Raw genomic sequence first — 12,875 nt, 5'->3', positions numbered from 1 at the left:
TGACACTACAGTGGATGTCATTTTTATTGCAAAATTAATAGTTACCAACAGATACAAACGCGACCATAGACCGACGAAGAAATGTGTTTTCCAAATCGAAACAGAAATCCAATTTCCTAGTTCCGTAATAAAAACACTTCATCTCAAGTTATTGCAGAATACACATTGATCCATCTAGCCTTAAAATGATTAACTATAAAAAACAACTTTCACCAATTCAAATACAGTTCGTCCAATGTATCACCATTAAAAAAAATACACACACACACACACACGCAATCATATCCATCCAGTTAACGTCCTGCAAATGGCCCATCCGCCAGGCAATAAAAAGGTACTTCCCAAGTGCACACCGGAGCTCTTTCTCACGTGCACAGGTGCACACTTTTACAGCGGGTGTGTGAGGTAAATTGACGCGTGTTAAGCAGCAATGCGAACGGGCGGCTTGTGCAATAAAGTGGGCTCCCCCCACTGCACAACACACCTATCAGTGCACGTGCCCCCGTGGTGTGTACCGGTGAGATCCGGCCGGCGATAACCAATCCATCGGTGAAAAGCAGGAAGCTGTGCCTGCCTGCCTGCCTGCCTGCCATCGGAAAGAACATCAAACAATCGTCCGCCGCCGTCTTTAATCGGGGCGCGGATTTCTGATGCTGCCGTGTGGCCGTGATGCAGATTCTGTACGGCACACGCAACGGCACGCGTGTGGGTGCGGGAGCAGGAGGCAGGCTGGCTGGCTGGCTCGGCGTAGAATAACCAATTAAGTGTAATTGGAGGCAGTTACACACTGGCCAGCGTATATAGGGCTGGCGCTTACGAACGCCTTCCAGCCAGCCTAGCGCGGTTTAATTGCAATCCCTCGTATGGGCCGAGAGTACATGTGCTTTTTGATTATGCTGTCTCTCTTTCTCTCTCTCTCTCTTTCTCCATTTGGTGGATCAGCACAAGGATTGCAAACCCTACTTGGATGTACACGCGTATGCTTTCACGCGGTTCAATGCTGAACGCCGAGGTGTTTGTGTGCGTGCATCTGTGTTTTTTTATCAAGCATGCAAATTATTTGCCAGCGCCGTTTGCTCGAAAGCAAAGTGCGCTTCTTTGGGAAATTAAAACCCGTTCCTCTGCAGCTTGACGATGCAATTTTACACATCGCCAAAAGTGGGCACTCAGCTCGCGACTCCTTTTTTTTGCTGGCATATGAACATCAACCCACACACACACTCGCGAGCGCGATGCATCCAAGTCTGACTTTCCCTTCGACGGGACGGCTTCATAAAATGGATGATGGACCGTTGCGTGATTAAAAGATAAAACAGAATTGTCTTGGCACAAAAAAAGAGTGCCGGAGGAGGGTGTAAGTGAAAGCCGAAAATAGTTACATCATCGGCTGGTGCCGAACAAAGAAAAGTGCCCGGATGACATTTATTGGGATTGTAGTACACCACGCGATAAAGGAAAAGAATCGAGCCTGCAACGGACAGAGAGCAATGGTGGACAGAGCCTGCCCGTGTGCCTGCCAGCGCAGCAAATGGCTTGAAGCCTATTTCCGTGAAGTGTGACGCTTCTGCCGGCGCATCAGGGCGGCCCGTCCTCTACCGGGGTCCTAGCAGTTTTGCTAATGCTCTCTCTGTTCCTGCCTGTTCCCTTTTCGTTACTGCGCGCTGTGGGTCGGAAAAATTGGAACCATTCCAAGTGCACCCCGATCATAAATGTCGATCGATTCTCGCCCCACCGTAGGGCGGAGGTTCGTTCGAATGGCTAATGATTGTCGTAGCAGAGCGAAAGGACAAGCCCATCAGGGCGAGCGCGCCCAACTGTGTACCGGCGACCGACCGAGCCTCTTCGCTTGGCTCTTCTTTTCCAATTTTCTCCTCCTTCCTTCCGAGCAGCACTAACTTTATCTGATTCGGGTGCACAATTGTCTGGAAAAGTTATAGCTCCTCTCCACCACCGTTTTCTCCCCTTGAAGCCGTTCTAAAATCATCGCGTCCTCATTCTATTTGTATGCCCGCGCGTTCGGCCGTTAAACGATAGTTTTGAACGAGAGCGCATAAAAGCGCACTTTGCCCAGGCCGCACCACCACCACCCCATCATCCGGTACTTCGAAGGCCTCTTTTGAAGACGAGTGCTGCCACTAATTTTTATGATGCTATCTCGTCCGTTTCGATTTCGTTCGAAACCGGCAAAGGCCACTCTCTGACCGCGACCGTGTGAGTGTGCTGGCATTTTTTTCGTTTCTGAAGTCGGTTGGCTTTTGAAAGTGTAAGGTTGGAAGCGCTTTTTTTCCTTCAGATTTTTACGACGCGATTGCATTATACCTTTTCATACATCGCCGCTTTTTGGAAGCATTTTGTCACGATGCCAGAAAGCAATTATTTTCCCCTTGACCACATTAGGATTTATAGTAATTAAAGTTTTCCAGTTTTAAAGCGGCACTTGGTCCGTGGTACTGATTGAGCGATACCAGCCGGCTCTCTTGAGGCTCTCGTTGGGACGCTCTCGGTACACGGTACTCTGTTGCATTCGGTGTCCACCACCTCCTCCGGCTGGCTCTGGTGTATGTGTGCTTAATCCATACGGCTATAAATACGGAGGCGATATCAACTGCAATCCGGCAGTAATGGGTTCCCATTTCATTACTCTCGATGTGTGTGACTAGTTTACAGCTCTAATGTGCAACTTTCAGTTACACGCTGGAAGAAGTGGATCCTGTACTAGATACCACACACACACAGCCAGACAGTCAGTCACAGCAGTCAGCATAATTTAGTGATTTATCCAATGAAATATTCATATTAGACTTTGTTGGAAAAATCACCGACTCCCTCCCCGGGCACGTGGTGCTAAATGCAAAACTTTGTCCTAAGCGGCAACGTTGAGTGTGTGGCTCTGGATGCTGATTCCTCTAGCTTGAGCGCTCCCCCATGTTCCGCGTGTGTGCTATGCTATTTCGGTAAGGTAATTTGCTCCTCACACACAACACACTCCTTGTGGTGAGATGGGTTTTTATACATTGCGGTACTTTAGAGGTTAATTTTTTGTCCTGCCTCGGTTTTTGGGCTCTGTTCACCGTGTGCAGTGTGGAGTGAAGCGAGCCCAACCCCAACTTGCAAAGCGTGTGCGTTCTAAGCTCCGATTAAAAATCCCATTAGATTCGGTTTCCTTGCCTTTTTCCGCGCGCGGCTAGACCGACACATGCACACACCGCGAAACGGAAGGCAACTGACTGGCGTCTCTGCATCGGTTAAGAAGGGACCTCCGTGCCGGGGCAAGCCAGTGAAGGACATTTGCTACTGCAAAGATAAAGCGACCGGCTTTCGGTGCCGGGATCAACCGTCCGACTTAACGTCGGGTCGTGTGCGTGACACCCGTCGTCGTCGTCGTCGTCGTCGTGAAAGGGCCACCAGCGCCGCGATAAGGTTTTAAATTTATGAATTGAATTCTAATGAATCCACAAGCCGTTCATTTGTGCCGTGCTGTACAGAATAGGCAAACGAACCGAACGAACGAACGAACGAACGAACAGTAGGAAGAAAAAAACCCATCAGCCTCTCATTCGCACGCTCACAGGTTTTTTATGGTAGGGAACCTTTGATATTGTCATAAATTGGCACGCCATCGTGTGTGAGTGTGAGTGTGTTTTTTTTTTATTTCTTGCATCGTGCTAAAGATAAGAGGCAAAAAACGTAGCAAAAGACAAGAGCAAAAATCGTAAAATTCCACGCATACTAATTTTATTGCACGGTATAACGCAACAAACAAAACCAAAAAAACGCAACGCACGCCGCCCCCACTATACATGCACTTTAGCTGAATAGCGTCTTATTAGCCATGGAATCGGGCGCTGCTTTGGTGCGAGATGTGCGCGTGTTGGAAAAAAAGCTCAAAAGCCCAAACGTGTGCAAGCGATTGCAGTGTCGAACCCAAAAAAAACCACCACTATCGACACTAGTCGTGCGTTGAAAATGATGCAACTGATAAAAACAAAAACAACACGATAAAAAAGTATAGTTCATTCATCCGTCGCACGGTTGGGGAGGTACAGAAATTGGTCATTTTTGTATAGCCTATTGCAATCGAGAAAGGCCCGTGAACGTGAATGTGAATCAATCAAATGCATTCAACAGACAGATTCAATTATCCATGCATCATGCATGGAGTGCACTATCATGTTCGTGGCGATTTGCCTTTTTATTGTTTTGTATTTTGCCTCCTTTTTGTAGGAATTTGTGGAAGCGTATTACTTACTTTAAAATTCAATCGACTATGAATATTCCGTGACGTTTTTTTATTGGGCACAAACGCTGCTTGCTTGTTTTGCAATTAAATGTACAGTTATGAAAAAACGGTATTTTTGGTACATAAACTCAAATTAAATTAAATTGAAATGTTTAATGTGAATGATTACTGTTCTATGTACGTTATAGCAAAAATTTCAACCCTACATAAACGAGTCATTCGTCAGAACGGGCCAAGAGAGCACATTCAAATTGTATACATATACGTGTAGATAATATATTTGGCAGGGCACACGCAACATTATGGAACATTGGTATGGCAACATTTGAGGCATATTTGCCCAAAAACTATACAAGGACGTCTGTACAATGCGTTGTATTACGATAAATATGAACTGACTTTTTTGCTTTTATCGCTCTGTAAATAATTTATTCCAAAGCGTCCCGTGCGCCTTCCCCACCCGTCCCAATCGCTCCTCTGGTTGTGCAACAAGCGCTATACAACAGCGCAGGGCCTTAAAATGCATTCACAAATTGAATGAAAAAAAAAAACGAAACCAAATTTTAAAAGAAAAGCAAGAAACGAGAAACCTTTTCCTCCAGCACAAACAATCATGTGTGGATGTGTGTGAATGGTTTTTTCATATGTTTCCGAGATCGGGTTTATTTTATTTTGTTTGGTTTTTTTTTGCAACATACGGATTGCCTCAGTTGCTTTTTTACCAAGCGACTGTATATTTATGACCTAATTGTAGGTGCGTGTGTGTGTGTGTGTGTTTTTGCGTTAAAAAAAAAACGTACAAAGCCGTCATCTAGCCTCTATTATTGCACCGTCGTCTTCTTGTCAGGCCTGTAACTCGCTAAGTATAGTACACATGAATAGGCTCGGCTTTTTTTCTTTTTCTCACATAAAAAAGAAGATCACATTTACTGATTATGATTGAAGCAGAATTGAAACATCGCTAGAAAGCATCTACAGATACACCATCCCGTCTTATTAAGGTTGAAATTATGGCCGTTTAAAGTGACGTTTATTGTGACGATGCACCTGAAACAGCTTGTTTTGCTGGCTTCAATGGAGAAGTGCTCGAGCATAGAGCAAAAAAAGACAACTTTGTGTAGCAAAGCAACCTGTAATAGACTTAGTTTTGCAAAGCAGCTTAAAAGATCGCCCAGCACAAGGCTCAGAGGAAGCGATACAATCGAAAGCGGCACAAAAACATGGCATTAAAGCGAACAAGGACGAGATAGTGGTGGGTAGTTGTTTTTTTTTTTTTCTCTCTTTATTTTATCTGCTACTACAAGCGAACATTATTATGCACGCACACCTATATACTGGAATGCATCATCATCACCATCATCATCATCATCATCATCATCTGCAACAGAAGCAGAAACAACACAAACACCGGTCAGTTGACGATCGGACTGGCCGGGGCGGCGCGTGGAGTGGTGGCCCCGTTTAGGCGGCTAGTTTTTCTTCATCTCACCAAACCGGGACCGGTGGACCGACCGGCCCCGGAGAAGGGTGCTGCCTTCGCGATAGCTAATGAATATGCTAATTTTCGCGGCAGAAAAGTAGTACCTTCAGTGGCGGGATCGAATTTGCACAGCCTTTCCCTTTTTTTTTTTTTGTTGTGTCCCACTCTCGGTTCCACTGCGAACGCTGAACGCTGTGGCCAGGGTTGATAGGCGGTGTAGCAACACACACATACATGCACGTGCATCTCGCACGATAGCCACCCGATTACTGGGTGAGTGTGTGTGGATATGGGGAACCACTTGCTGCTATTGCTGCTGCTACTGCATCGCCCAAGGGGGAGTGGACGGTGTTGCATAGTACATTGCACGAGAGCGCGTACACAGAGAACACACGATGCCCCACACACTCCGATGCCACTCTACACCCATAAAGACAGACGACTCATTAACACGTTCAAGTCGCCCGTTCTCCGGATACTGAAACGACTGCAGGAAAAAGGGGATCAAATCAGCAACAGCAAAAAAAGCATGCACACACACACACACGTAGGGCTTAACTAGGGGGTGGTGATGTGGTGGGCTCCCTATTAGCGCCGGCGGTCGGTGGCGGGCACTGGTCGAACGACGGGCGCGCTAATTAAAAATCGGTTGCTGCGGTTAGTAGCTCGCACTTCTTCTCCAGAGTCCGATTTGCTGCTGCCCCACGGACTCGAGAGCGATTGGGACGGCGGCCCCAAAACGCCCCGGAATGAATACGCGAGCGTGAAAGTGCATAACGTACGCCACACCGCGGAGTGCATATGTGCGCGCGCGGTCTGCGTGTGTGTGTGTGTGTGATTGAGTATGTAATTATGGAGGCACTCCTCCCTAATCATGTTTCGTTTCGGCAAAACATATTCAGAAGCCGTGGTGTGTGGTGTCCGTGGTAGAAGCTAATTTTGCATAAAACGCCAATATTCACGCAAACCACGCAAACGGCAAGGAAGGAACGGAGAGAGAGAGAGAGAGAAGCGGGGAAGAGTTAGTTTCTATTCCGGGGTTTTTTTTCTGCATTTGCATTAGCTGTTCGCATCAGTAGATATTGAGGGGGGTTCGTTTCATAATAATGAGGCAAGCATTTTTTTTTCTCTCTCTTCCTGTGTGTGTTTTGGGGCTAGCTGTTCCGGCAGTGCGTGCCTTCATTCTATTTTTCGCCTCAAAACAGCTCCTAATCAAACAACGGCAGCGCATACACGCACACTTTCCGCATAAAATCATTCGTTAGTTAAAAGGGTTTTTTGTTTGCAGAAAGACTCTGCACTCGGCTTAGAAAGTGCAACACGCGACCAACATTGCACTTTACCAAAACCCCGGTGTGTGCAACGAAAATCTTGAAATACACGAAAACCAATAATTTTCCCTTCTCACAAGCGTGTGCAGTGTGCGCATCTCGCCGTGCTGCTGCTGCTGCAGGTATCGTTTGTGTTCGCCAGCCCGAGCAGGCGCGGTTTAGCTCCGCCCCTAGATGCGCCGTCGACCAATCGGAGAGCGTGCGTGCACTGCCGAAGCTCGGTTCGTCCAATCCGGTCGGCCGGCTTTCGGTTCGGTTTCGGCCACTTGTAATCCAAGCGCCATGCAACACTTCTGTCCACGTTTGTAGCAGCCGACTGCGGGTTGACTCTCACTTTTGGATGGTATTGTTGTTTATTTATTTTTATAGATGTTGGTTAGGTTCACTTGACTGCACTGCTTTAAATTATTTTCAAGCCTTAATGCCCTAATATCTGAAACATTCTTACTGACAACGTATTCATTTTTAGCGATAGCTTGTCTCGTGCATTCTCGATTAAATTACCGATAGTCCAATATTTTGATCGATTTTGTTTGTTTCTATTGCACAAAAATCTGTGCACAGAATCATGGAAGCCCGTGAGAGTGTGTGTTTTAGTTTGCATTTTAAAACGCGCATAATATAAAATATTTAAACTAGCTCTAAATTATGCCAGCAAACGATTGTACAGCACAAAGAAACCAACCAAATAAAGCTGTAAACGCTTCGAATGCTTTCGACTTTGAAATTCCTTTCTTGTTAGCGGGCCATGAAATGTTCAGACAAGTGCCATCATCCATCTCGTACAATAAACCTTCCAATGTGTCCTCGAGCGATTGTCCAGCAAGTTGAGAGGCAACGAAGCACCAAAAATTATATTACACCAGCAACTCGGAACACCCGCTGGTGCGGTGCAGAATTTATGGCACTCATTTTTATTACAACTTACACCAGGGGGGAGGAAGAGGGTGGACCGTGTCTCCTGCCTCCCTCTCCTCCGGTTCGTGCCCTACCCTTCGGTGCTGTCCGAAGATGAGGATTATGAGGAATTATTTTAAAATTCAACCGATGGGACGCGAACGCCCCGCGTATCACCGCACACACGCGCCTTGTGATATGATGATGGTGGAGGAATATTTATGACATTATTGGTCAATAATTTCGACCCGTTTTCTCAATCTTTTCAGCTCCCGTCCCCATGGAATCGATGCTGCCCTTGCCGCCGATACCGCCCGTCGGCTTGCAGCTGGTGCGGGATCCCAGCACCGGCCAGATTCTGTTCCTTCCCGCTGCAGCGACAATCGGTAAGCTTGTCTTTGTTCGATAGTATATAGCCTAACCATTTTTTTTCGGGGTATGTTAAAGTGACAGCGTTAGTTGGGTGTAGAAATAAGGCCGAGTATAGCTAGAAAACGTTATAATTTGAATTATTTGTTGCTAGAACTATTTCAACATATTTTAAAGCAAAACATGCAATAAGTAAAGTACATTATTTTTCTACGTGAGCTTTTGGGTCTTGGAATAGCAGGCAGCACTCTAAACGCCATAGCATCTGTGGGATAGCACACTAGAGTTACACATGTTTGGTTACAGTCACATTAATCTAGTTGGTGTAGTACGGTTGAGCAGCTCAACACAGAATTGGTTTTTTGTGTTTTTTTTTATTCATACTTTATCATTTAATTCTCTCTGCTTAGTATCGCTTCTACTTACCAGTATTGTATTTTTTCTCTCTTTTTTCTTTCTTTATTTCTTTTCTACCTTCATTTCGACGAAATTTACGTTCGTTCGCTGACCCGAATAACCAATTGAAACGCACACAAACACACACACACACATACACACAAAACTTCGATCGATTTCCAATGCCAAACATAATACGAAAATGCCATCTTCACAGCCAATCCGTCAAACTTTCTAGATAAAATCTATATTTCTTGTATAGAACCATTCCAACAAGCGGTCGTGTGGCCCTCGTACCCGCAATCGACCGCCTCGCAGCATCTGCTCCTGCCGCAGCTTCCGCCGCCGCCGCAGCCGCAGCTCCAGCCACCACCGTTGGCTCCGCTGCAGATGCTAAGCTCGGACTACATGAGCACGGCCAGCACAACGCTCCATCAGGTATGTCACGTGTCCACGTCCTCCGGCTTTGACGTCTTTATCGATTTCTCTCGATTTGGGTTTAGCAGCAGCAGCAGCGCTCTAATGTCCCTTTTACCCGTTTGTTTCTCCCTCCCCCACCACTGCAGCAGCACACACAATCGCACCACAGCACCCGGTACCTTGCGCTGACGTCCGCAGAATCGAGTGGCAAGCGAACGTCCTCCAGTGCCGGCGGCAAACAATCGCAAACGACGGGCAGCGCGGTCGGATCGAGTGCCGGATCGGGCAGCACCTGCGGCCAGCCCACGATTCCCCTGCCCATACCGGCACCGCACGCATTTATCAAGCTCGAAGACTGCTCCACCAGTGCCGGTATCGCGGGTACGATCGGTGGCGCCACGTCTGCTGCGTCCACGTCCCATCTGGCCACCTCCCTTTTCGGCACGCTGAGCGAGCTGGACAAATCGAGCACGTCGGCCGGTTCGACGGCAGCGAGTGCGCTCACGAACGGGGCAGCCTCCCATTCGCACCTTGCCCTGACGGCGACCAGCGATCTGACGTCACAGCTGCTCTTTCAACCGGGCAGCTTAATACACATCGCGCCGCACCATCCCTCCAAGCCGCCCGCACTGCTGGAAGCAGCGCCGGCGGCCGGCGGGACGCTCAGTGCGGGCATCACCAACCACACGCCGCCGCCTTCCGCTCTGTCCACGACGCTGCTGGCCGGCTTTAGCCACTCGGCGCACCATATCGCCACTAGCAGCCATCCTCCGCCGCTGGTGCTGTCCGAGGTGCCGGCTACCACCACCTGTCTGACGCCTCCGCCCGACACCACCACCACGACCAATGCCACCAATACCACCGGCACGCTGCACGCGCAAACCAACGCGACGGACGGTGGTGCGGCGGAGGTAACGGAAGCGCCCGAAGTGCAGGACGCCAACATACAGACGGACACGCCGATCATGAGCGAGGACGAGACGACGCAACCGCCAACCGGTGGTGCTGGTGCTGGTGGTACCGAGTCGGAAACGACGGGCGGCCCCGAGCCGGCCACCATCATGTCGACGGATGCGACCCTGGCGGCCGCTTACCACGCGCTTGCAAGCGAACAATCCCTGTGCCATAGCACGCTCATCAACAGCAGTGGCGATTCGGCGATCGAGCCGGACCTGTCCACGTCGGGCCTGTTGAACGCCACGTGCACCTCCAACTGTGATCAGGTCGAGATGGAGCTGGAGCCGGTTGGTCGGACGGGTGTAGCAGCACCGCCGGCGACGCCCCTTCCCCAGCCGCTGGCACCCATCCAGCACGAGCCGGAAAACCTTTCCGTCGCTCCAGCGGCCAGCGTCGCCGGCGGCCCGCAGCGAAGACTGACGAAGCTGGAGCTCCACTCGCCGACCGGGCCCGCGCCAGCGAGAAGTGAAAAGGAGCTAGCAGGCCGGTCGACTGGAGGAGGAGGAGGAGCGCCCCACACGCAGCAGGACCATCCAGTGGATCTGAGCGGGCTGGAGCTTCTGTCCCACAGTATCGAGGTGTTCCAGAAGAAGTCCTCCCTCATCAAGAAGGAACCGATCTCACCGCAGCTGCCACCAGAGCCGGCTTCCTCCCACCCAGTGCCATCGTTACCCGCCGCCGCCTCAGCCCCGCCGGAGCTAGGGCAAGTGGCAGCAGCCTCCTGCCAGCTGACGGCGCCACCGGTCGCTGCGGCGCCACCAGCCGTGCCGGAAGCGTTCCTGCGCACGGACGAGCCCATGGGAGGGCTGAACCTGCTCTGTGCCCTCGCCGAGCAGCGCTTCCAGGAGGAGGGAATGTTCAAGAAAGACTCACCCGCCACATCCAGCAGCTCGGGCAGCAGCAGCAGCAGCGGCGGCAGCAGCTACAGCAGCAACATATCGCCAAGCAGCTCCAGCAGCAGCACAGCGTCCCCGCCAGCATCTCCGCCGAATGCGGCAGGCGGTGCTAAACAAGCAGTGGGAAGCCAGCAGCAGCAGCACCAGCAGGAGTACCCGAGCATCGGAGCCGCACCGGCGCACCACGCCCTGGCCCTGCTGGCCGCGTCGGCTGGCGGCGTCGAGCATGGCTCGCGCAAGCGCAAACACCACAAACATTCCAAGGACGGCAGTGGGAAGAAATCGAGCAAAAAATCGAAACTCGAGAAGGAGCTGCGGCGGGCGGAGAAGCGTCGCAAGCACAGCTCGGACGGCACGTCGCCCGACGCCGACGGTGCTGACCTGGACGCGGAGCTGAAGGAAAGCCTCACGCGCATCAAGGCGAAGATGAACCGGTGCAGCTGCAAGGACGCGGACGAGAAGGACCATCGCTGCTGCCGGTCCCAGTGGCCGACCGCGAACGAGCTGTTCAGCGTGATCGAGTCGGACATGAAGGAGCGGCTGGAGCGGATCACGCGCCAGTGCGAGGAGAAGAAGCGCGAGCTCGAGCAGATGAGCACGGCGGCGGTGGCGAAGGTGAAGCCGCTGGCCAACAGCGGCATGGTGCGCATCCCCGACATGGGCAAGGCGTACTTTGGCGGGTTCGGCGCAATGGCGGCGGCCGGCGGCGCCATGCTGAACACGTTCGGGTCTGGCAGCACGTCGTCGGGTGCGGGCGGCGGCGTGCCCGGCTCCGTGCTCGGTCACGGGCTGGGCGGGCCCAAGTTCAGCACCATCCCGGCACTGTCGCCCAACTTTTCCTCCTCGTCCAACTCGACCACGTTCGTGGAGCTGCCGAAGCTCAGCTCGGACACGGACTCGAGCGGCAAGCGGGAGGACGACGACGCCTGCTCGATGGAGCGGCTGTCCTACTCGAAGCGCAAGGGCGGCATCCCGAAGAAGCACGACGAGCTGACGCTGACCGAGACGATCGTGGCGAAGAAACCGAAGAGCCTGGTGGGCTACATTCTTGCGTCGAAGAACACGCGCGATAGTGGCGTGAAGGATGCGGCGGCGACGCATCAAAAGCCGGAGAAGCAGCATCACAACCACTGGAGCCACGTGTTGCATCACAGTGGCCCGAACGGGGGAACCATTGGGCTGGGACACGCGAAACAGCAGCAGCAGCAGCCCAACCCCCCTCACCACCATCACATCAGTGAGTCCAAGTTCAAAAAGTCGCCCATCCACTCGTCCAAGTTCGAGAGCGCCACGACCAGCGACGACACCAGCAACCTGTCGGACAGCTCGCTGAAGCCGCAGGTGAAGATCCGCTCGCCCGCCGGCGGTGTGTTTGCGTTCGAGGACGAAAACAGCAAACCGTCCGATGCGGCGTTCTCCATCTTCGGCGGCAAGCCGTCCATCTTCGACAAGGTGAAGACGGGTGCGGCCGGCGGCACCGTCAGTGCGCAGGTGAACCCGCTCGTCGGCCTGAAGGTGTCCCCGGTGAAGGCGGCCGTCGTGACGCCGCTAATGAAACCGCAGCCGCATCTGATTGCTGCCAACGGCGCCACCAACGGCACGCTGGTCGGTGGGCCACCACCGATCGTGAAGCGCAAAAAGTCGCGCAGCAAGGACCGCAAACGGCGCAGCTCGGAGAAGAAGCGCATCGATCAGCGCTGTCTGCTGACGAGCGAGCACCTGGGCAAGGACAAAACGCGCGTGCTGACCGCGATGGGAGGGCTGTTCTATGCCGGGTGTTTGAGTGCGGTGCAGCCGCCCGACATTTACGCAGTGACGCTGGACGGCGAGCGTGGCAATCGGCCGCACATCATGTCCCGGGAGGAGGTGCTGCGTGATGCGGTAAGTAC

The 12,875-nt window shown here is 51.7% G+C and overlaps 1 protein-coding gene across 10 annotated transcripts in view; it reads left to right on the top strand.

Annotated features, from left to right (window-relative positions):
* Positions 1–12,875, top strand: part of LOC1271567 (protein winged eye) — a 309,805-nt gene that overhangs the window by 291,852 nt on the left and 5,078 nt on the right. For 8 of the 10 annotated variants that reach the window (XM_061647328.1, XM_061647326.1, XM_061647336.1 and 5 more), the window contains 3 exons: positions 8,218–8,334; positions 8,931–9,151; positions 9,280–12,867. In XM_061647328.1, the coding sequence (XP_061503312.1) occupies positions 8,218–8,334; positions 8,931–9,151; positions 9,280–12,867 (3,926 nt within the window). The remainder of the gene's footprint in view (positions 1–8,217; positions 8,335–8,930; positions 9,152–9,279; positions 12,868–12,875) is intronic. The other 2 variants (XM_061647327.1, XM_061647330.1) reach the window with 2 other exon arrangements.

This window comes from Anopheles gambiae, chromosome 2 (genome assembly GCF_943734735.2).
Source record: "Anopheles gambiae chromosome 2, idAnoGambNW_F1_1, whole genome shotgun sequence".
In the NCBI taxonomy this organism is placed as follows: domain Eukaryota; kingdom Metazoa; phylum Arthropoda; class Insecta; order Diptera; family Culicidae; genus Anopheles; species Anopheles gambiae.
Note: the sequence above shows the minus strand (reverse complement) of the source record. Positions and strands in the feature narration are given on the sequence as shown.